Below are 24348 nucleotides of genomic sequence, written 5' to 3' on the forward strand. Positions count from 1 at the left end.
CACATACACACACACACAGGATTGAGTGATGGGCGATCATGTGAGAGTATATCCAGAGGGAGAGCTGCTGAAGTGGCTTCTATTTTATGCTCTGCTCTTCAGAGACACAGTACAGTCTCTTTCTTGGCCGATATTCAACTAATGGTCTTCAGATTCTCAGGCCGTCAGTGTTGCCAAAAGCTTTAACAGTGATACATTCTCCCTGCTGAAGCTGAACTGAGAGCTTAACCTTGGGACTGAATCATAGACAACTGCATATTCATGCTGCTGCATCGCTCTACAATTCCTACATTGAGCCTGTGTGTGTGTGAGAGAGAACTGACTGGATGCTAATGGCATTGTCATCCACTAAATGACTGACTCTTGTGGGTGTGTGCATGTGTGTCTTTGTACTCTTAGACTGTGAATAAGCTTCATTGTATGCAATCAACAGCACTCCACCAGGACTTAGAATGTCGCTCTTTTATTAGACTTGGCCATGCCTTATGCTTAAATTGACTCTGAGATGCCTAATAGACTGTAAACCATAATATGTAGGCTATGGCTCCATAAACATGCATGCATTAAAATGGCATCTGTGTAAGTGTACTTGAGGGGGGTTGGGATTTGACCTTCTGTTGGTTTTGTGTTTTTAAGTATGTCATATAAGAGGTCTATTTATTTCTGCTAATGGTAACAGCTGGTGCTGTCTGAAATGTGTTCCTCCTAAATGAATGGCATTTGTTTAAAATACCAACATAAGAAGGAGACCATATTATGCTTTCACTTCACGTTCAGAAGTTCTTTAGTGCCCTCATTATGTTTGTTTTCTTTTGCAGCAAACAAGAGGAGGAGTCTATATAACAGTTCCTACAGTCCTCAAGTGGGCAACGGAAGCCCATACAGCACAAACAGTGCAAACAGTCCTTACAGCAGTGGCTTCAACTCCCCGTGCTCCACTCCGTCTAGAGTGCCTATCGTCAAGCAGCTCGTTCTGCCTGGCAGCACAGGTAAAGGCCTCTTTACTCCAAATGTGGAGTAAAAAATAGTTGAGGAATTTATTACATACTACAAAGAAATAATTTTCACAAGTGTGTTGTGGCTGTTTATTAATTTGCAGGTGGGGAAAGTTATTGTATAGGTAAAATTGTTCCTAATCACGAAACATCATTACCTTGTATGGAAAGTTGCATATTTGTTACTTCTGTGTATAGAAACTGCACTTTTCTCACTATTGTTTGGTTGAAAGCTCTTAAAAAAAAATTGAGAATAATGGAATATTTTCCATTTAATGTGACCTCTGATTTGTATATGCTGTCCAGTATGCAATACGTAGTAGGCTAGTATTTGATTCCTAACATAGTCAGTATGACTTAGGCAGAAAAAACCCAACACCCTCCTTCCTATGAGTAACTATTTAGAAACCGTCTTGTTTTTATTTTTGTGTATATTAATGTATTTCATCGATCTTGTGTGTGTGTGTGTGTGTGTGTGTGTGTAGGTCACCAGCGGGGATCAGCTGACAGAAACACACAGGCAGTGAGCCCACAGTCCTCAGTAGACAGTGAGTTAAGCACATCAGAGATGGATGAAGACTCTGTCGGTTCATCGACTACATATAAACTCAATGATGTCACAGATGTGCAGATACTCGCCCGCATGCAGGAGGAAAGTGAGTGATGTCTTTTCTCTAACAAGTGTTGCACCTTGCCTTTTAGTCCATTCTATCTCTCTAAATTTACATTTGGTTATCATGCTGCTGGAATGAATTCTCGATCTTCTGAAATGTGAATAAAAATGCCTAAATGGGTCAACCAGGAGATTTCAACTCAGATATATCTCTGTTTCCATCTTTTAGGCTTAAGGCAAGAATACGCTGCGACAGCGTCACGTCGTAGCTCTGGTTCATCATGTCAGTCGTTGAGACGAGGAACTCTGAGTGACCAGGAGCTGGACGCACAGAGCCTAGACGATGATGAGGAGGCAGTCCACCATTCCTACTACACACCCGTCAACCGCTTCAGCCCCTCCCCTCGGCACTCGCCCCGTGTCTCCCCCAGGAACTCGCCCCGATCCCGCTCACCCACCCGCTCTTTAGAGTACAGCCGCGGATCTCCTCAACCGATCATCAGCCGCCTTCAGCAGCCCCGCCACTCTCTGCAAGGCCACGATACGCAGACCAATGCCATTAAGAATGAAGGTAGAACTTCCAATCACATTTCACTTGGGCTACTTCTCTTTAAAGACCATGTCGGTTTGAACGTGGCTTTCTTCATCATTTCTGTTTTTGTGTGCAGAAAAGCTGAGACGGAGTCTACCTAATCTCACACGATCCAGCTCTGGACCGACTACAGAGCCGGTCAAAAACAGCAGGAGCTGTGAGTCAAACCTGCAGGTGCCAAACGGAGGGTCACCCCGACACCAGAGTCAGTCTGCCAGTAAGTGTCCAGACACATCAGTGAGCATGCATGCACACATCCATCAAATCAACCAATGAAGACGTGCAGAGCTTTTACCTGTCAGTAAACCGCACAAACACACATACAGTAGAGCAAACCCACAATCTCTGACTCAAACTTCCCACACAAAAGATTTCATTGCATTCCTTGAAATTAAATGTATCATGAATGTTATTCTGCTTTTTAAAGCTTGATGTATACTAACATTTTACATTTTATGACTCTGCACTTCATAATGATGGATTCTGTGCTTCTGACACATGTTCATGTTGTGCTCTTAACTGCACTGCCGGTGTCTTGGCTTGCTGGATGAGGCTCTTTGATCTTCTCACATTTTCTCTTAGATCGCATTTTATTGGCATCTTGGCATTTCCTCTAAAAGCCTGACTGACTTTCAAACAAAGCCTTTTTAAATTATTATTCAGGGTGGTTTTTAACAGTGTAGGGAAACTCCTCAAATGATGGATATTCAAGGTGTCTTATGTGGCAAGGAACACTGAAGTTTGTCATTTTATTTGTAGGATAAAACATTTTAGATTATATTAATCATATTCCATTACACCCATGTGATCAATCACAATTAATAACATTACTGAAAAAAAAAACCAAAGGTTTCATTTATAGCTTTTGGCATGGATGTGCATACAGTAGGAAGCATCTCCAATCCTTGAGCAGGAGTTTTGATTTGTCATAGTATATAACATTTTAAATGTTATGTAGTGTACTGATCAAGTGCTAGAATATTATTATTATTATTAATATTATACACATTTTATATATTATATATAATTCTTTTTAATGTTGAGTGTTCATTACCACAAAGGTTGTGATAAGTCTGTTTTTCAGAATTTGTTTCAGTGTTGCCAACACTGAGACATAAAATCTGATGAGTCATTTTCTTTTGTAAATCAACACCTTAGGGGACCAGTGTAGTACAAATAACTCTTTTAAAGGGAGTATTCACCCAAAAATGAGAATTTGATGTTTATATGCTTACCCCCAGGGCATCCAATATGTAGGTGACTTTGTTTGTTTAGTGTTCAGTAGAACACAAACTGAGATTTTTAACACAAACCGTTGCAGTCCGTCAGTCTTATAATGGATGTGAATGGGAATCACAGCTTAAACATACAATAAAAAAAATAATTAAAAAAAAGACACAAAACAACCAGGTGTTGAGGCACTTATAAGTGCATTACCGACAGATATCTCTCACATGGACCATTGACACTCTATCTACAATCTCAATTAGGAGTGTCAATGGTCCAGATGGGTGGCGGTAATGAACTTATGAGTCTGCGATCTGCCGTAAAGCAAGAAGAAGAAGAAGATGCCTCACTCACCTGCTTGAGCACATGCTCAGGAGAGTTCTAACAGTTTGGACACTGCATGAAACAGAGGTAAAAAAAAAACGATATAAATACTGTTCAGTTTCTTGCACAGACCGATTGTTTTGTGTCTTTATACATCAACGTGTCGTCATGAGCTGCAGGTTTTAATTTGGTTTTCTTTGTGTAGGTTTTTTTTTTTTTTTTTTTTGGCCATGATTCCCATCCATTTATATTGTAAGACTGACAGACTGCAACGGTTTGAGCTAAAAATCTCTGTTTGTGTTCTACTGAAGAATATACATTGATGTTGCAGTCACCTACATCTTGGATGCCCTGGGGGTAAGCAGGTGAACATCACATTTTCATTTTTGGGTGAACTATCCCTTTAAACCCACACATACTGCAGTTTACTGTTAGGGTGCAGTCGCATTAAATTTCATAAAAATTTTGTAGACAAAAGAGCGTGTTGTCTATCGTCTATGATGTATGGAAACCACTGAAGTCGCTTTTAAAACAAGCAGCTTTCTGTTGGGCACTACAGTGAATTTGCATGAACAACTTGCAAAATCATTATGGAGAAATCTTTTACACTCAATCTAAATTCCCATATATGTGAAATCCTGTTGAGATAACTCCGTTTTTACCTGAAAATTCAATGAACAACAATAAATATGTCCAACTTTATGTTGGACTTCAGATGTCTGAGAATTGAATATTTGTAGTTACTGAATTTTTTTTTTTTGTATTAATAGGTATTGTTGTTTAATATATGCATAAGATTATTGGATTGAAATTATTCCGCCTCAAAATTAATTTTTTTTTCTAAATAATCATTTGTCAAAACAAATTATGTGCATTTTTTTTTTTTTTGGTGTGTAAATAAATTAATATTCATAAACTGACCCATTTACCATTTTATGACATCACAACCAGCACAGTCCAGTCCAGCTGGCCTTACCACTTTTAAGAAAAGTGACGCCCATGAAGAGAAAAAAAAAAATGATGATGGTGTACTGAATCATTTTATCCATGCAAGGTCTGTCAGCGAACAGTTTATCTGATCAAGTCTCTGAAACTGGAATGGAGTCACTCTAATCCTTGTATAGAAATATTTTCAATTAATTAATAATAGCCAGTGAGTCAGTGACCATCAATAAACCGCAATCTCTTAAACCGCACAAAGACATGAGCTTGTGAAAAACAAAAAGTGATTTTACATACTTGAATGTGGTAATATGGACAGTCTGGTTTAATTTCTGTCCTTTCTGCCCAGCATGTTCTGCCTCTTCCCTTCTCTCTCTGCCTTTTGTTTCTTCCTCACACCCTTTGTTTTTGGCTGAGGTGCTGGTTGTCTGGATGTAGTTGGATTCATTCTTGCCTCCTGCCTGTTCTTCACCCTGGGTTTCATCTTTCTCTTGGCTGTAGCCCCCTCTGGTGGCTGGTTAGAAGTAGTCCTCTGTCTCACCCATGCATGGGAATGGCTCTGCCTTGAATTAAACCTGACCCTAGCTGGCTATCTTTTCCTTGGCATCAGCTAAACTTTTTGGTTAAAGCTGGTTAAATTCTGGATCAGCTGTGGTTGGAGGTTAAGTGCCTGCAGGTGGTCGTGGACTTCTGAGCTCAGATTAGCCTGAATCAAAACATAATGTCTACTTGTCTCTCATCTCAGCGTCACACCAAAGGCTGTCCGCACCTGCTCGCTCTTCCCCAAAACCAAAAGAGAGACTTCAGAGCCCTACGTCTCTACGAGGTAATGCACTGAGCAGGTCACCCAGACACTATCGGTCATGATACCAGATAGTGCTGGAAGAAGTTTATGGACCCATTGTTAAGAGTACTGTGTGGTTGGTGTGGAAGCTGTTTTCTGATGAGAAATCACACCCAGGTATTTTTGAAAACAGGGGTCTGGGTTATGGTTCAAAATTGAGCTTGAGTAATTGCTCAATTTATTTATTTTTACAAAAAGAAAATATTATTGCATGCTAACCTGGTAGGTTTGGGAAAGGTTATGTGAATGGAATTTTTAGTTCTGAAAAGCAGGTAATTCGTTTGCAGAATTGAACCATTATTGAGAATGTATAATTTTCCCATGAATAATAAAATAATAATTTTATTGTGTAGTCTAATGGTAATTTAGCTATTGAGGAAAACTAATTAAAAATAGGTCTGTTGGTTATTGGGCACTAACATTTATTGACCTTAGAAAAAGGCAATGTCTGTCGGTAAATTAAATCTCTCTGTGTTGAGTACAGATATTTGTGTAGGATTGGATTTTGTGCTGTATATTGATTTCCAGTGGCTTTTAAGAAAAGTTAGTTCACCTGTGGTTGTAAATGCTGCTGTTTCTCTGCAGTGTTGTATGGTGGGAGATGCAGTAGTTTGCTGTGGGTCTGCCCCCTTTTGGTAAAATTGTGTCATGTCTTCTAGTCTTGTTATTAAATGGAACTTAAACGTTGTCACCTAACCAAATGTTTCAAGAGTCTGTAAAGCCATCTGTCTAATTCAAAAAAAATTTAAATGCACTTTGGCTGCATTAAATTGTTTGTCAGTCACTCTTGCACTTTGAAAAGAGAAATGGTGCGAGTCCTGAGCAATTCGACAGCTTTTGCAGCGGATACAAACCCAAACCTCTCTTTTCCATCTTTTACCCAGTTCCTCTCTCGTGTTGCTTTGGAGAGGAAACCGATTTCAGTGAGTATATACACTGATGATTGATGTTGCAGCTTTTCAGTGCTGTGATATTTTATGTTGTGCGTGAATGGTAGATTGTGTTTGTACTGTGGTTGTGTTTTGCAACAATGGGACATTTGTAGAACAAGTATTTTTGAAAATGTTTGTTAACACTAGTCGATCAAGGCTGTTTAAATCCATCCATCTATTCTTGTTGTGCCTTATCTTCTACCAGCTTTGTGTTAAATGTCATTAATGCTAATGTGTTGTGCTCTGTGAATGTGGAAAACGGTCCTCTGCGTGTTGCATAGGAGTCTGTCTATTTAATCATGATTATGCTTAATGTGTAGCTTTATGAATTAGTTATCTAACTGCATTATTTTGGTTTTTAGATATTTTCATTATTGTTTGTCATTATAATCCCATTCCCATTAACTCATGACTGTGGTCCCATGAATGGCTTGTATCAGGTAGTATATAGATAGAAGATAAACTTCTGAATAGAAGCTCTGTTTTTTATTCAGTCTGTTTTATCTTTTATGAAATATCTAATATTTCAGTTCCTTTACATTTCAACTGATGCCTTTTACTCTTTTCTCTAATTCTATCTTCCCCACTTATCACTTTTTTTCTTCTTCTTCAGTGCCCTCTTCCAGTAAGTTGCGGACTCCCACTGCCCCTTCTCCCTTGGCTCTCCGTCAGCCCATGAAGGTCATGTCTAATCATGGTTCAGGCACAGCCACGCCCACACGCTCCATGGCCCCGCCCCGCAGCGGCCTGCCCCGCCCCACCGCCAATGCTGGAGGAGGTTTACCAGTGCCTCGCAGCAAACTGGTCCAGCCTGTGCGCAGGTACTCTACGGTTTTCACAACTCGCTATAAACATATGGTAACCTGGTGAAGCACATACTGAGGTTATTATTTGCTCCACAGGTCTCTGCCAGCTCCAAGGACATACAGCGGAATCAGAGACGAGAGCTGGAGAGAGGGATGCTACTGAGCGTGTCCAGAACCAGCAGCACAAACGGGCTTTCAGTTCAACCTGGCACTTTATAGAGATACATCTTTAAACCCCACAAATAAAGAGACACATTCTTCCAAACAAACGATTCTCTCCTCTTTCAGTTGATGTTGCAGAGCTTTCATCCCAGCAGGATAGATGTGGAAGGCAGACTGGACACCGCAGAATGCCAATGAACAAAAAGAAGAAAAAAAAACAGACTGGGATTCGCCGTCAACTACCAAACAGCACCTGTACTACAAATTGCTCAGAATCTACAATCCTGCTTGCAAATCCACCCAAACCCCACTCTAGAAGAACACTGAACACTTGTGTCCTCTATAACCACATTAGTGGGTGATCCCTTGTGAGCACATACAAATTGACCTTAACTTTTGCCTCAAGTGGGAAAGGTTTGTATGGCAACAAAGAATCCACATGGCAATTGCATTCTGTCAAAATGACTTTCATATCTATGTGACCTCTTATTTATTTGAACTCATTATTTAAAATATTTCTTTCAAAAAGTATTCATACAGTATTTGGTCTTTATAAATATATATGTGTGTTTACTTTATCTTTATTTTGGGGCTTTTTATTTCTGAATGTCGTTGTTAAACCTCAACTGCAAAAGCTACGTTTCCAAAGCATTTTAAATGTCTGAATAATGGATGCATTTCAGAGTCTTTGAACAAATGTATTTAGTTTGAGCCTTCAGATACGCAGCAGGATTGATGCTTTTGCTTATTTCAAAAGGAAATTCAACTCAATGAGACACGAATCAGTGAAAAATTCAAGTCAAATGTCTTGAATTGTGTTTGTATGTCCTTGGGAAATTCATTGAATATAAATGCCTGAGACTAACTTCATAAGGTGAACTGTTGTATCGTCAAACGTTGTTCATCGATTGATGTCCCAGTGATCATGTCTCGGTGGTAAAGGTCATAAAAAGAAGTGGTTGTGTGGGTGAAGTGTAGTGCTTATGTACGGTTCATTTTGGGAACTTCCTGGTCATGTTATTTGTCTTCATTCTCAAGGGTGAAATAATTGAAAAAAAAGGCCGAGAATTAAAAAGGCGCTTACTGTTAACGGAAGGGGAGTGCCACCTGAACATATGGAGATGATATCTTCTCTACTATTGAGACTGCGCAAGTTTGTTTAAAAATGAGTGCCTATAATTTATGGAAATCTGTGATTGCTACAGATGTTGTTTTGTTTTTTTTATAGTTTGTGCCAATTGCTTTATTTTGCCAATATTATTTACTTCAGGGTTCTTTGCATTTCTTGCTCAAGTTTTGTTTGATTTTTGTAATTGCTTTGATAACATTTATATTTGCTTTTTTGTAACAGATATGTTATAAAAGCCCCTTGATATTTATGACAAAATACTATGCGCTGATAAGAGGCTTATTTATTAAATGGTGAGATGCCTCCGTGTGCTGAGATATAGAGTTAGTGGGATGCTTGAGCCTAGTATGGTCATGAATACATGACATCAACATTTTGTGGAATGTTTTTTGTTTTGGTAAAGACTTTTATATCTCCACAAACATGATGCTCGTTTTCCCCTGCGTTGAATCATTTCAAATAAAAGTAAAAAAAAAAAACTTTTGGTCTGTTGCTTATTTGTCCATAATTTATTGATGTGAAAACTAAAGTGTCAGAAGATATTTTATAGCATTTGACTGTTGATCATAGACCCATTGTGGAAAATGTTGAGATTGTAATGAACTGATTTTAGGTTGTTATCATTACCATAAAATTATCTCAAGTTTATCACTTTCATTATAATGTAATTTTTAGTTTTTATTATAAGTGATAATTAACGTTTTGGAAACAAGTTCTAAAATGTGGTTTTTAAAACTAAAAAAAATAATTTTGTATTGGATGTCAAAGTTGTGCTGTTTCGATTTTTAATTAATGTATAAAAAGAGAAAGTTTTCTAAATCTTTATTTGCAATGCAGATTGCAAGTGTTCACATGATCAATTTTTTTAAAGATCCACTATGGTGTTGTGTCCCCTCTTAAAGTCCTCTCTTGCTACTTTTCATCTTCATCTATTCCAGATCATGTTGTTTCTCTTACTCCGGCAGGCCCATTTCTTTGCGGGTGAGTGTTGCGATGACACGATCTTTCAGATTCTCTGGTGCAGAACATTTGGGCTCTGATTGCAGAGACTCCATGGTAAGTTTTCTCCAAAGGTACTCTATTTTACCATCGCAATCCCAAGGGTTAAAGGTCAACTCCACCCAACTCGTACTAATGTCTAATGTGCCAGGGGACAAAAACTGCAGCTTGTTGTCACTGAGGTCGACGTACTCCAATCGCTTGAGCCCCTGGAATACAGTTGGTGGGAGACTATCTAATCTATTTTTCTGCAGGAAGATGTGAGTCAGGTTACCAGAGCGGCTAAAGGTTTTTACATCCAGGGACTGGATTTTGTTCTGGTCTAAATGCAGTCTCTCTAGAGCGGGCTGAGCATCTAAACACCCAGCTGGAAGCTCTTCGATTTTGTTCTGTGAGAGGTGCAGAACCTTTAATTGACTCAGACTTTGGAGTTGGGCCATTGGGAGTTTCATAAGATGGTTTCCGGACAAGTCCAACCAAGTGATATTGCTGTCGTTGGGCAACCAGTCTGAGTGGATGCTGGAGATGCGGTTGTCCTTCAACACCAGGTTGAGAAGTGGAGCGTGATGGAAAACTTGTGCAGGTAGCTCTCGCAGTTCATTATCTGAGCACAGTTTGGATAAGAGTTAGAAAACAATAAACATACTTGACCTGCTGCATCATTTGGTGTAGTGTTGGCTTTCAGAAAAAAAATGGCCTCTAAAGATTCCAAACAATTTTCAGATATTTTAACACAATGTTTATATTTGTTACGTTAATTGTGACATTTAGTTTACATTTTAACAATATATTCACTATTTTAACGATATGCTTCTGTCTAAATGTCGAACTAAGGAGCTATGGACGCTGAATAACTTCTGAGGTAACTAAATGTTTACACGCCAGGCCTAGTTCAAGCTTTATTTGTCAATTTCCGCGGTTTATATAAGAAATGTTTCAAATGAATGTTTTTTGTTCTGTAAGTAAAGAGAAAGAGATTTTTATTTTGTTTTTTGTTTTTTACATTACGTGAAAGCCGAGGCTTAGATAATAAGATAAAAACAAAAGAGTAAGATTTCAACGTATTTTTTCTTACAATAGCGTTTCCCCACACACAGACGCACCTATAAAATCTTAACATTTTGAGATGTATACACACCTGTGAGGTCTATAGTGTGCAGGTGATGAAGGCCCTTCAGGAGATCTGCTGGTAAACTGCTCAGTTTGTTTCCGGGCAGGTGTAACTCCTCCAGCAGAGGGATGGCTGTCAGGTGTTGTGAGGTCAGCAGGCTCAGGTTGGTGAACTGTATGGTTAGGGAGGTGGTGTTTCCTGGAAGACCTTCTCCGGGGAAATGCGAGAGACCGGCGTCAGGACACACCACCTCGGTTGTTTTGGCGCTGAAGTGGCACGTGCATCGCTTCGGACACGAGAGAGCGTCACGGCAGCAGAGGACGACCATCACCGCGAGCGCGTGCTGGAGCCAGGATCTCATCTTCACCACTTCAAAAGAGTTCAAGCTTAAATTATTTTCTCACATTAACTGTTGATGTACTTCTAGCATAGAGTTTCCTTGATTTTTTATATTCGGAACAAAAAAATATTTCATGAAGCCTATACCCACTCATACTAAGAATAAAACTAAGAAAAATAAATCACGTAGAAATGTATACTGAGGTTACTTCCCTTGGTGGATATTATTGTTTAAAATGGTAAAACATCAATAAAACGATATCTTACCTACTAATTTGATTGTTTAGATGCCCAGTTAATCCCAAATTCTGCTTATTCCCTTCAGTTATATATCCTGACAGAGATGATCTGTGTGTGACTGCTTACAGGAAACTAGGACAGTCAGAGAAAACCCGTCACTTATGTAAATACTGAGAACTTCACGTCTCTGGCCATGACTGAGGGTGAAAGTACACACGACTTGTCCAAAAACAATTATTTCAAATAGCTGAAGCATAGGGTGTCACACAGACTGTCGTATTAATAACAGTCTATAAAATAAATAAATAAATAAAATAGGCCTATGTAGCCTATATTGGGGTTTAATATGTAAAATCTGCATGTAAAATTAAGAAATGTATATACTGAATGCTTCATAACACCCAGTATTAGATCAATACATGTAAATGATTAATGATTGGCTTCAGCATCAGTGTTGCACAATGAACAAGAGGTTGCACAACAAGTGCACAAATGGACACAAGTTTTCATTTCAAATCATGTTATTGCATGCATATAACAGCTGTCCCAATGATTTGTTTAGTGTCCTCTGAATGGCCAGCCACGACATGTCAGGGATTTTCCTTCTTTATAAGCATTAAAGTTTTTTTTTTCCTCTTTGAAATAGATTTCAGAAGATAGTTCAATTAGATATTCAAAGTAAATAGCATATGTGTAGGCTACCAGACAGAAGAAGTGTTTAGTTGACATTAAGTATTATTAGGCAGTAATGGCAATTGGAGAGATTTTCCTAAAATCAATATATTTCACAATGGGATATAATAATGATGGTAAGCATTATCCAAATAACAATTCGTTAAAAATATACTTTTGGTGTAGTTAAAGGGTTACTGAGAAAATTAATGAGTGGCAAATTAAAGGTCGAAAACGTACTACTATTTTTAACGTTTTCTTCCTTTCTTTTTTAAGAATTAATTTGTCACCCTGCATGTCCATTTTTAAACTGATTTTTAACACGGGATAACAGAAGTTACAAAACATAAACATCCATATTATGCTAAATTAGGCCTAACTCTTACACGTACGTCATATATCTTTAATTAATAATGAATAAATTAAAACTGAAATTTATGTCAGTGGAAAACAATCTAATATTTAGTACAACTGATAGCATGAATGAGATATTTTCCAGATGGAATGAGAATTTTATTTGTATTTTAAATCTCAAAATGTTAATGTTTCCATTTATGTTTAGACGTTTTCCACTTAAAATACTGGTGTTTAATAAAAAAGGTCACAGACGCGACATGTGCGTCTTTTAGTGATCAGTTTCTGAGTTCATTTGTTTGGATGGCGCCTGGTGACGCGCGCTCCGCGCCAAACCCCTCCCGATGCGCCGCGCGCTCCGCGCTGGGCAGCCCAGTGTCCCTCAGTCATACAATATGCACCGCTAGGGGACAGTTCAGGGAAGGGACACCAGCGGAGACCGAAGGATCCTTTGGAGAGCTCCAGTCCCCTGAAGACGCGATGGAGACGTCCAGCAGTGTGCCGAACACCGCGCTCACGCGACTCCTGAACTTCACAGAGGATCCCGTCAGCTTCTCGGAGAGTCCTTCCATGGCGGGGTTACGCGCCACAGAAGAGCCGCTTTCACCCGTGCTCAGCAGCTTCAGGACTGACGCGGCTCCAGCGGGGCTCCTGGCGGGTCCGTTCTCGCCCTCCGAAGAGCCCACTCACCTAATTGTGGCTTTCTGGGATTCACCCTTGAGTCACGGGATTAACGTGTTTGTTGGCTTTGTCCTGTGCTTCACCATGCTGGGGCTGGGCTGCACGGTGGATCTCAGTCACCTGGGCGAGCACATCCGCAAGCCCATAGGAGTCCTGCTGGCGGTGGTGTGCCAGTTTGTCCTCATGCCTCTCATCGCCTTCCTCCTGGCTCTGGCCTTCTCCCTCAACGATGTGGCCGCTATGGCTGTGCTGCTGTGCGGCTGCTGCCCTGGAGGAAACCTCTCCAATATCATGTCACTGCTGGTCAACGGGGAGATGAACCTCAGGTAACTGTCAGACAGAAAAAATAAAAAATAAATCAATGAATTTAATTATGACAAAATTATATATATATATATGATAATTTAATGAATAAAATATGATCATGTGTTAATTACGCAGTTTTGAAAATATAAAAATACTAGTTTGCTAGTTGTATGAATGTTATATAAAAATATTTTAATATTTTGTATTTTATATTAAGTGCATTAAGCACAGAAAAAAAAAAAAGGTCAGAATAATATGTTGCTTTATTTGGCTGTTTTTGCTGATACATTTCTTTTGGTGGGGTGTGTTTTCCAGCATTATCATGACCATCTCATCCACTATTCTGGCGCTCGTGCTCATGCCGCTGTGTCTGTGGATGTACAGTCGTGCGTGGATCAACACACCTGTGGTGAACCTTCTGCCCTTCGGCGCGATCATTCTCACCCTCTGCAGCACCCTCGTTCCCATCGGGTTCGGGGTCTGGCTTAGATACCGCTATACTCGAGTGGCAGAAATCATCATCAAGGTGACTTAATGCAAAAACCTCAACAGTTGCCTAAAAGTCATTCAAAGCAGTGCCAAAGCTGAGCACATTTACTATTAGGATAAGGAACCTGAAATATCAGACTAAGCTGATTTGTTTCTGAGGAGCCACTAAGTGGATCTTCATCACAAAATAAAATGATTAGATTTTTGCTGTCATTTCTTAAATATCATTGGTTGTGATGGGTTGCTTATGTCGCCTTCATGCCCACCATCTCTGGCCATTAAAAGGAGACTAAAGTGCCTGGGGTGAGGTGGCGTCACATGCGCACATGGCTTGCTTTCAGTTGAGCTTATCTAAGAACAGCCTGGTAAGGGCACAGCGGCGACTATGAGATAGAGAGATGCAGGATGGGAGGTGAGGGGAGGGCTGACAGAGAGTGTGATAAAGGAATGGAGACAGTTGGGGGAGCAGCACACTGTGGAGTGGATAAAAGTGGGCTGATTTGTCACTCATGGCTTGGACTTTTCTCCTCCAGTAGTATCATCAAGTGTCTCTCTGTGCCATTCACTCCTTTCAGTATTCACTCCCCAGGTCATGCTTAGAGAAATGTAACATCAGTCACTGTATTAATGAAAACCCTTTATAGCTCATTTCTGCCCACTGAGGCCTGTAAATAAATTCATTTTCTTAGTTTTCTAAGAAGGATCATCTGCTAATTACATCATCTGGTAGTTGGATTTAATGTTTAAAATATTTAGAAAATGTCTCCGTTAGAAAGAATGAGTCCATGAGACTCATAAAATCAAATAAAATTATAATATTGTCAGAATATTTCCATTAGACCCATATTAGACACATACAATAAAATAATATTCTGATAATATTTCCTCTGTACCCAGAATAAATAAAATAAAATAAAAGTATAGTGAGAATATTTTTTATCAAACCAAGAAAATAAAATATCAGTATTATCAGAATATGTCCATTAGATCCAGAAATAACAATATTGTGAGAACGTGTTAAATATATGTTATATATATATTTGAAAATGTTAAATTAAAATATTTTCACAAAACCTGGGATATAAAATTACAAATATTGTAAGAATGTATCCATTAGACCAATAAAAAAGAAAAATAATAATAAAAGAAAAATCGATTCTGAAAGTGTTAATTAAAAATAATAACGTATATGTGCATTCGATTCATAAAATAAAAATGAAATATTCTGAGAATATGCCCATTAGACCCATAAAATAACAAAATATTGGGACAATTTGTACATTATACCAATAAAAGAAAAGAAAAAGAAAATACTGGAAGAAAACAGAACCATAAAATAAAGACTGTGTGCTAAATTAATAAAAAATTTACTAAACCGAAGAATAGCCCAAGTAAAATCTGCTGAGAAACTTCAGTAAGATCTGAATGAGAGTATAATAGCTGTTTAGAAGACTTGGCTGTGTTTCTGCTCCAGGTGTCTCTGTGGTCTCTTCTGGTCACTCTGCTGATGCTCTTCATCATGACTGGAACTATGTTGGGTCCGGAGCTGCTGGCCACCATCCCTGCCTCCGTCTATCTGGTGGCTTTACTCATGCCCATGGCCGGCTATGCAGCAGGATACGGCCTGGCCACGCTCTTCGATCTACCCCCCAACAGTCGGAGGACTGTGTCTTTAGAGACGGGGTGTCAGAACGTGCAGCTCTGCACAGCCATCCTGAAACTGGCGTTCCCTCCGCAGCTGATGGGAGGCATGTATATGTTTCCTCTGCTGTACGCGCTCTTCCAGGCAGCAGAGGCTGGCCTCATCATTCTGGCTTACCGCATGTACAGGAAAGAGGTATTACATAAACAGGACCTCATGGAGGACGACGAGGATGATACAAACATATCCTACAAGAGAATGAAGGAAGAAGACGTGCTGTTTGATTCTACATATGGTGCGGTAACAGAGAGCGACCCCAACGTCATCGTGTTGGAGCCACAGGATGGTACTGGAAGCCCCACACCTGTATAAGGGAACAAAAACAAAAGACTTGAGAATCACTATAGACACTGGTCCTGAGTATTTACAAAGGGATTTATTCATGCCATCACTCACTGTTGAATTTCTTACTTAATCACTCACAGCTTAATAACTAATATGTGCCAAAAATGATCGCAAGACTGAAAATAGAAACTAATAACATAACACACTAGACACACTAGCCAAATACTACCATTCAATGGAATTTTACTAAAATTTGTATAAAATATAAACATTATTATAAAATATATAAATATATATATAAGATAAATACCATTTTATATATATAGAGAGAGAGATATAATTTATGTCTGTATATAAAATATATATTTTATAGTTTTTGTTATTATTGAGTTAATTTGATCATACATTTAATTCCTTCTTTCATTCATTCATGAATTCATTCATTCAAATAATGTAATAGTAAAAGTCACTTTCAGAGTCTTACAAAAGTATGCAAATTGCACACCATTAATGTAGATTTATGCCGCTGCTTGTAAATGAATCAATGCTATTACCTCAGTAAATGGATTACATTGGCTCATTTGATTATGTGGACCAAGAGGATCTTTAGATTGCATATCACCCACTGTCAGTCTGCTTCTGACTTTAAAGCTAAAGTTTTCTGAGTTTATTGCTTCAAAAATAGTGGAATTTAAAGAATTACCACAATGCCAAAGGCTAAAACAACATTTCGGTGTCAGATCATAACAAATGTAATTTTAAAAAAAGGATAAAAGTGTATGGTAATAAAAACAGGCTTTATGTAAAATGAGGTTGATAAAGAATTGATCATCTGATAATATTCAAATATGTGATCCATCTCTGTAAATGAAATGAAAGCTTCATCTGAAAGTCAAATAAATGTTTATGATGAGCATGTGCTATTAAATGTTTTTTTTTCTACAATATCTCTGCCAGACTGGTATAAAAATTATTTTATACATATTTCACTCACAAAAATAGCCTAATGTAAAATGTATTATTAAGTAGTAATATAATATTTAATATTAACACATTTTTCTAGAAAAACAATGCCCATGACCTTCTTAGATCAACAAACTTCTTAACAAGCTATTTGGGAAATTGGTCTGGAAACCACCTTTTGAAAATTCCCTACCACTCTGGGGTTTTTACTGACCGTGGGAATCCTGATAATTGAGGTTAATTAGGCACCTGACCTCAATTTTTGTCTCGTGCGTTTACTTAAATCCCTACAGTGCATTTACCCAACCGGCTAAACGAAAAATGGCTACATATGGTAACGAGACAGTCGATAACTATCTTTACTCCTCTTACAACCCTTATTCCTACAAATATCCCAAGTTCAAAGGCTGGAGGCAGAAAGCTTACTTCGCCAACTACGGTGAGGGTGAGACCTACGATAATTACCACAGGGCGCAGCTGAAGTCCATCTTGTCTCAGATCAACCCGAACCTCACCCCGCGTCTGAGGAAAGCCAACACCAAAGACGTGGGGATCCAGGTCAACCCGAAGACCGACGCGTCCGTCCAGTGCTCCCTGGGCCCACGGACGCTTCTGGCCCGCAAGCGTGATGCCCCGCGACAGCGGCGACAGGAAGAGGTCCAGATCCCGGGGAGCCCCATCAGCGGCGGCGTCCGCTTCCCGCGCACTCAAGCCGTTTACTCTCCGGTCGAGTCCAGGAGACTAGTGTCCCTCTTCAGAGAGGAAGAGGAGAAGGACACGGAGCCTGAGGCCCCTGAGACGGTGGACACCGCAGAGAAGGCGGACAGTGTTGGGAAAGAAGAGCGCAAAGAGGACGAGGAGAGCGTGAAGGAACCGCTCAGTCCCGAGAAAAATGAAAACAAACAGACGGAAACGAACGAGGAGAACCGAACCGAGCCCGAGAAGACCACACAAGAAGAAGCCAAATCCAAGGCTCGCGTAAGGTTCCAGGTGAGACCATTTATGATCCGTTAAACTACTCAGAAGTGCAGTTAAAATGACTGCGTTATTAGTGTATTAACTTATTTGAATGCAGTTTTTAGAGCAGAAGTATGGTTTCTATCACTGCAAAGACTGCAACCTACGCTGGGAAAGCGCTTATGTGTGGTGTGTCCAAGGCACAAACAAGGTAATACATGTATAAAGATTACTACATGTTTAAGTCGTTTGAACTTGCGACGTTGGCATACCTAACTATTACTAATTGGAAACTTTTTCACTTTTTAAGGTGTATTTCAAGCAGTTTTGTAGAACATGTCAGAAATCATTCAACCCATACCGGGTTGAGGACATAACCTGTCAGGTAAACCTATAGAAGTCCACAACCAGAGGTCCTGAGGCTGTCTAAGGGACCTCTGTAGAATTTAAAGCCGACTTTCAAAAGAAAGATGCATAAAACATTTTAAATGTGTGCAAGTTTAATTTGCCATCTCAAATTAAATTCAAAACCATTGGTCTCAAAATGTAAACTAAACCAGGAGATTCAGTGGTTTAAAAGCAGCTCTAGCCTTTAATTGCTTGCAGATCCATTTATTTATGGTCCTTTTTGCATTAAAAGTAGAAAATGTAATTTTCAGACGTGTAAGAAGACTCGATGTACATGTTCTGTGACATCACGTCATGTGGACCCCAAAAGACCTCACCGACAGGATCTGTGCGGCCGCTGCAAAGGCAAGCGTCTCTCCTGCGACAGCACCTTCAGCTTCAAATACATCATCTAGCACCTTGGTCTGTTGCAGTCAAGTTTGGATCGTCCACCTCAGTCTCTGTACCCTCACCTCTCAAAGACTGCAGGGGGGATCCATCAGTCACTACAGTCTCATTTGTTTTTGTTTTGCTTTAATTTGTACTTGCAGTAACTGTAGGTGCCAATTCTGAAAAATGAAAATAAAAAATGGCAATTACTGACACATCTGGATTTTTCTATTTCTTAACTCCACAACAGGGCGAGGTAAAGTGAGTGGCAGACTTGATTTGTAAAATCTTTAGAAGCATTTTTGTGCCTACAAATCCAGCAGACTGGATTTGTTTTGACCTGGGGTGTCCTGGAGTCCGACTCCATCTTGCCTCAACACACCTGCATGGAAGTTTCTAGTATGCCTAGTAAAGACTCCTCGCGTGTCTGCTGCTGAGAACACACTCTGGAGGATGTGCTTCGAGTTCTATTGTATGTTTTAGCCGTGATTCCCATTCACCTCCATTATAAGCCTGACAGACTGCAACCTTTTCTTGGTTTGCATTCTACTGCAGAAACGATCACCATCTTGGATGCCCAGGGTGTAAGCAGATAAATATCAAATATATTTTTGGGTGAACTATCCCTTTAAGGTTTTTTTTTTTTTGAGAAATTGTTTTTTCTAAATTTAAGGATACATACTTGATTGACTAACCTTTTAAAAACCATGCATGTGATTTTCTATAATGCATTACACATTGTCTAATTTGTGACTTGCATTGTCAGAGACAGATACAGGTTGTTTGGTTTATGTACAAGTTATATGACGCTTTAAATTTTAAGGTCCATTTAAATAGTTAAAGCATCACCGTAACTTCAACAATGCAAAAACAATCAGTTGTGTATTTATGTATTAAAAGGGGTTGTCTTAGATGATTTGCCCCAATGTTTTTCAATGTTGGGTCAGCACCACAGTCCAAACTACAGCTTAATGCGAACACAGGAATTATATTGTTGAAATTCCTTTTATTTTTGAGTCTTGAGGTGAACAACTAATTTGTGCAAGTTAATCCACTGAAATAAAAATGGTTTTGGTAATCCCTAGCTTCTGCTCTGGAATGGCATTCCTTCTCTATTTTGACAGCTTCTTCAGAAAATCTTTAACCACACCCCTCCAACTGTCAGATAACCGTAAATGAAAGATGAGTGCAAAACTAAAACCCTGCCCTCTATTCAATATTCTATTCTATTCCAGTTGGAAGTTTCAATGTATTTAAATTCAGCAGTACAGCTCAGGTGGACTTTAATAGAAAGACCAGTGATGCTGCGGAAGTGAACACTGAATCAACATGTACTGCTTTATAGGGTTTATAACTGGGTTACTACAGTAAAACGTTGGAATTGGTTAACCATTAGGAAATGAAGAGACATAAAGCCTGCGTTGCTTATAATCAGGTTTTTATTTAACAGTACAGGGAAAAGCAGATAAATCAGATGACAAAGACAAACCAGAGAAAAATGTGAAAGGGGGATAAAGAAAAGGGGAGAAAAATGAGATAATACACCTCTAGATAAAAACTATATTTTTCCAGGTAAATAATATATCCATTAAATAATTAAGATCAGCATTCAAAATGTACCAAACAAGCAACAGACGAGATCTCCCAGAGCAATGAATACAGTGAACATTTTATTTCTCAATGTGCCACGACAGATTTAACATACACCCCCCCCCCATGTTTGCGGTTAATGTTTTCAGGACACTGCTTTGTCTTTTGGAGTTCGGCAAGTGAAGCGCAGTGCCTTAAGTTGCAGAGCCCACAAACCCTCAGTGCAGCCCTGAGTCTAGGGTTAAGACAGAGCCAACATGGACAAACACTAGCCCCAGTTTCCCGACAGCGGGGCCTCAGTGGGGGACTTTGAGCCAACATGGAGATCACAGTGGGTATCAAGGAATGCATATGGCAAAACTCAGCCGAGAAGCTGAGCTGGTTCGTCAGGAAATATTGAAGATTAAGGTGGCGTATTATCATAAAGGTGAGGGCAGCCTGTGAATTACATACATCCCAACAGCTATTCAACTCGCTATTTTTATTTTTTTGCATTAGTTGTTACCCTCTACTGAGCTCTCTCTGATTGAACAGTGCATCACACAAATGTACAAGGAAAAATACTGCTTTTACACTATACATTTTCTAAAATATATACAGAGTAAAATAAGTTATTGATATTTCCATGAGTTGCAGCCAGTTCGCACTTCACCTGTGCATCTCGGTTTGTTAACGTGCATGAGTACGGGTGTGCAAATATCAGTCCGTGTCAAACGCACTAGCACTCAAGCGCTCGCACTCGTCCTCACGCACGCACACACACACAAGTCTATGGTTTCCTACAGGCAGCTACTTATTTGGTTATAGATTAAGGGTTTTGTAAGAGCGGCCCAGTGAAAGCTGAAAGTTCTCTCTGATGCAGGGCAATAAAGTTAAACAGATAAACCTATCTTTATATGGAGGGTACAGCCCTCCAGCTTACAATTACATGTTAAATATCCTAACATTTACAACCTAAGACTGTTAAAAATACATTTCTCAAAAAAATATTTGTTGCAGGCTTCTCTTTCAAGCATGCTTTTTGCGATCCACGATGCGACAGTCTCGCTGATCCACCGCGATACTCTAGATTCTCACAATAATGCTCCAAATCCCATCTCTGCCCCAGTGCACAGTGAGGCAGACAGATGCGGATCACTCTAAAAGGACACCGCCTAGAGGTCATAGGTCATTCCGCCAAAAAGCTTCAAATTTAGCATCATTATCGCCCAGTGTCCCTCCTGATGGTTCTTGACCAGTCTTGTTCTTCGTACTTTTTTCTGACACCTGGAGAAGTTAAACTACTGGGGAAAGGGGGAAGGAAAAACATGGTACGTGCATAATAGTTTTGAGTAACTAATATCCACACATTCTTTAGCCCTTTGAGGTGAAGTCTACATGAAAAATCTCCAAACCCACCGCCCCAGAGGAAGAGAGTCGAGTTTGTGAAGTTCTCACAGTTCAGTGCTGAGGACTGTGTTTTGCGTGTCGATTTGCGTCTGGATGTGGGCCGTGGGGGTCGGGGACAGGATGTGCGTCTGGTGGGTGTGCGGGTGTGTGGCAGCCTGGCAGAGAGCTTCGCGGATCTGAAGGTTGAGCTCCATGAGGCGTGCACTGGCCTGAGAAAGATCCCTGCTGGGGCCCACCACGGCCAAACAACCCGTCTGACCCAGAGTCTGGTGTCTGAAGTAAATGTGCAGCAGCGTCTGCACTGCATCATCCCTCTCATTGCCAAATATATCATTAGGCCACAGGCACCTGAGAGAACAGGAACATATCGGATTTAAGCAAAAGAGATCTACAGGAAGTCAACAAGATGCTTAATTCCATTATGGATCCCAACTAGATTGGACGTGATGCATGTTTCCAGTGAAAAACAATTTGTCAATTCTGAAATCAGCCAATCAAATTTATATAGGGCCAGATTATTAAAAGCTCGCACCAGCGCAAACTGTCATCTGGCTTTAAATTATTACTGTCAGGATTTACATGAACATGAATGTAATCAGCGTTTTTTTTTACACTTAGGGGAAAGTGTGTGTATGCATTGTGATACTCTCCAAAGTGGCAGAAGACGGTGACTTGGGAGAAATATTGTTGAATAAAGACATTAATTTTGTCATCTTTGCTCACAAAAAGTATTCTCAAAGTTGAGCCACTGATGTCACATGGACTGTTTTAGCAATGTCCTTGCTACCGTTTTGGACCTTGGAACATTACAGTTGTGTTGCTGTCTATGCGAGGATCAGAGAGTCGAATTTTAATTTTGGGGTGAATTTTGGAATGCCAGAACACATTATCTGAATCAGAACATATCCTTACGCTGATTTGTGCTGCGCTTGGTAGATTGCTTTGGTCATTATAGAAAATTAGATGTTGCAACGGTTGTTCTTTAGTTTGTGTGTTGTCATTAAATCACCCAAAGAAATTTTCACAGCCAACGTCAATGTTTCATAATTATGCTCTTGGGCTAATTTGCCCTGTATGGTAAAACTTTAGTAAAACAATGTAAAATACACACAAAATAATGTAAAATGAGATTTAGATTTTTTTTTTAAGTATAGAGAGAGGGGGGCTGGATTGGAAAGTTCCTTGAGACGGGATTTGAACTCGGGACACCCGTTGCGCAATGGTGCGATATGTCAGTGCTGAAGTAGAAAGATGATTTTTGACTAATGAGGTTATATTTTAGGTGTAACTACTCCTCGTAAAATCACAGAAACTGACTGACAATATGGCGAATAGCCTGTCACATCTGGTAAGCATGAAATACTACGAGTTTAAAAAAAGTTTCTTCATACTGTACTGCTTAGTGCTTACTTATATAAGCGCATATAAATGTTTATAATTATTAATAAAATTGTCACGTCATAATTCGACCTTCTAGTGAAACAACAGACTGGGGATGTATGTTGGACTAATTAGTTGGCCATTTTAGTCGCTTGAACTCCGCCCCCTTTCTTAGAATCACCTGAAAGCTCACATTCAGATCTGCCTCTATCCAATCAACAACTGATGGACTGAAGCAAGTCCGCAATTTTTTTTATGTTGTGATAGTCCACTACACTCGGCTGTACGATAATATTTCAGTTTCATCGCAACATTAAAGTCACTATGAAATCAAAATAGACAACTCTTATTTTTTTTAAAGAAATGTTTTGTTTATTATTTATAATTAATTTGTACAATATTACTGACATTTTGTTTTAATAATAGAACGAAGATCGCAGCAAATGACAATGGTCCAAGTCCCACCTTACATTTTTTTTTTTTTTTGTCCGATAAGCCATTTAATGGATATGGTTTGACTGTGACTTCAAAGCTAAGTTATCGTACCTGAAGGCTTTAACTTGAGCGATGGCTGTGCTGAAGTCCCGTGCTCTAAGGCTCTCGATGAGTGGAGTGGATGGCTGTCTCGGTGCTTGACTGCGTCTACTTCAAACTCGCCCACTCCCTGCTGTCCATCACCCACTGACTCCGCCTCCTTCAGACAGCTCTCTAATATAGCCAGCTCCTCTGACATGTTAGTCACCTGAGAAACACACAAGCACCATTATATTTAAAATCAACATTTAGTTCAATATTCTCACAACTCTGATTAAACCACTCATGAAAAATGACCAACTTGCCAGAACACAATCAATCAGTAGACAAAATCATTAAAGTGCACCATAGTCTGATCATATTGAGCATAAACATATTGAAAATAGAAACTGATATACCTTAGGCAATGCGTATTAGCTTAAAACCAGGTCGTCCCAAGCTAAATATATGAGAGCTGTTATATGATTTCTACATAACAGAGGTCGCTGAGGTCTGTGTGTGTATGTGTGCAGTCTATAAAAGAGTAAGTGGGTTAGTATCGATGTGCGATAAACTAAACGACTTTGCTTTGGTCTGTATTAATCATATCAGTCTCTCTCAGGGAACATAATGAAGTTACACTGCACTAAGATCATTGTGAAGTCAGACCTTTTTTACAATTTTGCCAAAATTATAATTTAAGGATTTAGTAACCCTCATGACGATGTTTGTTCATCTTAGAAACACAAATCTAGGTATTATAATGAAACCTGAGAGATTTGTCTCTGCATTGAAAATCAGTGCAAACAAAACTTTGATGCTTTAAATTAAAAAGTTCATAAAGACTACATAAAAGAATTCCATCCTTATTCCTTTTTCCTTCTAAAGAGACTTGATAGCATTATATGATGAAGACATTTAATTGAGGCTTTTCATATTAACATTGATGAACACGCATACATCGAGCACATTAAATATAGTAAACTTGACTCGAATGTATGGCTACGTTCACACTTGCAGGCTGAAACGACCCAA

At 39.3% G+C, this 24348-nt stretch overlaps 5 protein-coding genes across 9 annotated transcripts; 3 read left to right on the plus strand and 2 right to left on the minus strand.

Moving 5' to 3' along the window:
- The first annotated feature begins 694 nt into the window (after window positions 1-694).
- On the plus strand, window positions 695-8181 carry LOC113121017 (SLAIN motif-containing protein 2-like). Of its 4 annotated transcripts, XM_026291218.1 has the most exons (8): window positions 695-989; window positions 1481-1651; window positions 1838-2179; window positions 2277-2417; window positions 5439-5519; window positions 6422-6460; window positions 7083-7290; window positions 7372-8181. In XM_026291218.1, the coding sequence occupies exons 1-8, from the start codon at window positions 710-712 to the stop codon at window positions 7436-7438; spliced, it is 1329 nt and encodes a 442-aa protein (XP_026147003.1). In that variant the 5' UTR covers window positions 695-709; the 3' UTR covers window positions 7439-8181. The 4 variants fall into 4 exon arrangements, with proteins under 4 accessions (XP_026147003.1, XP_026147005.1, XP_026147006.1 ...); XM_026291220.1 differs by lacking the exon at window positions 6422-6460; XM_026291221.1 differs by lacking the exon at window positions 5439-5519.
- Window positions 8182-9371: 1190 nt separating this feature from the next.
- Window positions 9372-11432, minus strand: LOC113121018 (leucine-rich alpha-2-glycoprotein-like). 2 transcript variants are annotated; one of them, XM_026291223.1, is made up of 3 exons: window positions 11287-11401; window positions 10704-11045; window positions 9372-10169 (listed from the first exon to the last, which is right to left on the minus strand). In XM_026291223.1, coding segments are annotated over exons 1-3 (993 nt in total). In that variant the 5' UTR covers window positions 11288-11401; the 3' UTR covers window positions 9372-9519. The 2 variants fall into 2 exon arrangements, with proteins under 2 accessions (XP_026147008.1, XP_026147009.1); XM_026291224.1 differs by having other exon boundaries at window positions 9373-10169; window positions 11283-11432.
- Window positions 11433-12207: 775 nt separating this feature from the next.
- On the plus strand, window positions 12208-16660 carry LOC113121016 (sodium/bile acid cotransporter 4-like). The gene is made up of 3 exons (XM_026291217.1): window positions 12208-13288; window positions 13584-13794; window positions 15232-16660. The coding sequence occupies exons 1-3, from the start codon at window positions 12585-12587 to the stop codon at window positions 15769-15771; spliced, it is 1455 nt and encodes a 484-aa protein (XP_026147002.1). The 5' UTR covers window positions 12208-12584; the 3' UTR covers window positions 15772-16660.
- A 312-nt stretch (window positions 16661-16972) lies between these two features.
- Window positions 16973-18656, plus strand: LOC113121019 (zygote arrest protein 1-like). Its single transcript, XM_026291225.1, has 4 exons — window positions 16973-17697; window positions 17783-17875; window positions 17975-18049; window positions 18324-18656. The coding sequence occupies exons 1-4, from the start codon at window positions 17029-17031 to the stop codon at window positions 18465-18467; spliced, it is 981 nt and encodes a 326-aa protein (XP_026147010.1). The 5' UTR covers window positions 16973-17028; the 3' UTR covers window positions 18468-18656.
- A 1206-nt stretch (window positions 18657-19862) lies between these two features.
- Window positions 19863-23559, minus strand: LOC113121020 (uncharacterized). The gene is made up of 2 exons (XM_026291226.1): window positions 23347-23559; window positions 19863-21768 (listed from the first exon to the last, which is right to left on the minus strand). Exons 1-2 carry the CDS (start codon window positions 23531-23533, stop codon window positions 21233-21235), a joined length of 723 nt encoding a protein of 240 aa, XP_026147011.1. The 5' UTR covers window positions 23534-23559; the 3' UTR covers window positions 19863-21232.
- Window positions 23560-24348: the final 789 nt, after the last annotated feature.

Source organism: Carassius auratus, chromosome 20 (assembly GCF_003368295.1).
Source record: "Carassius auratus strain Wakin chromosome 20, ASM336829v1, whole genome shotgun sequence".
In the NCBI taxonomy this organism is placed as follows: domain Eukaryota; kingdom Metazoa; phylum Chordata; class Actinopteri; order Cypriniformes; family Cyprinidae; genus Carassius; species Carassius auratus.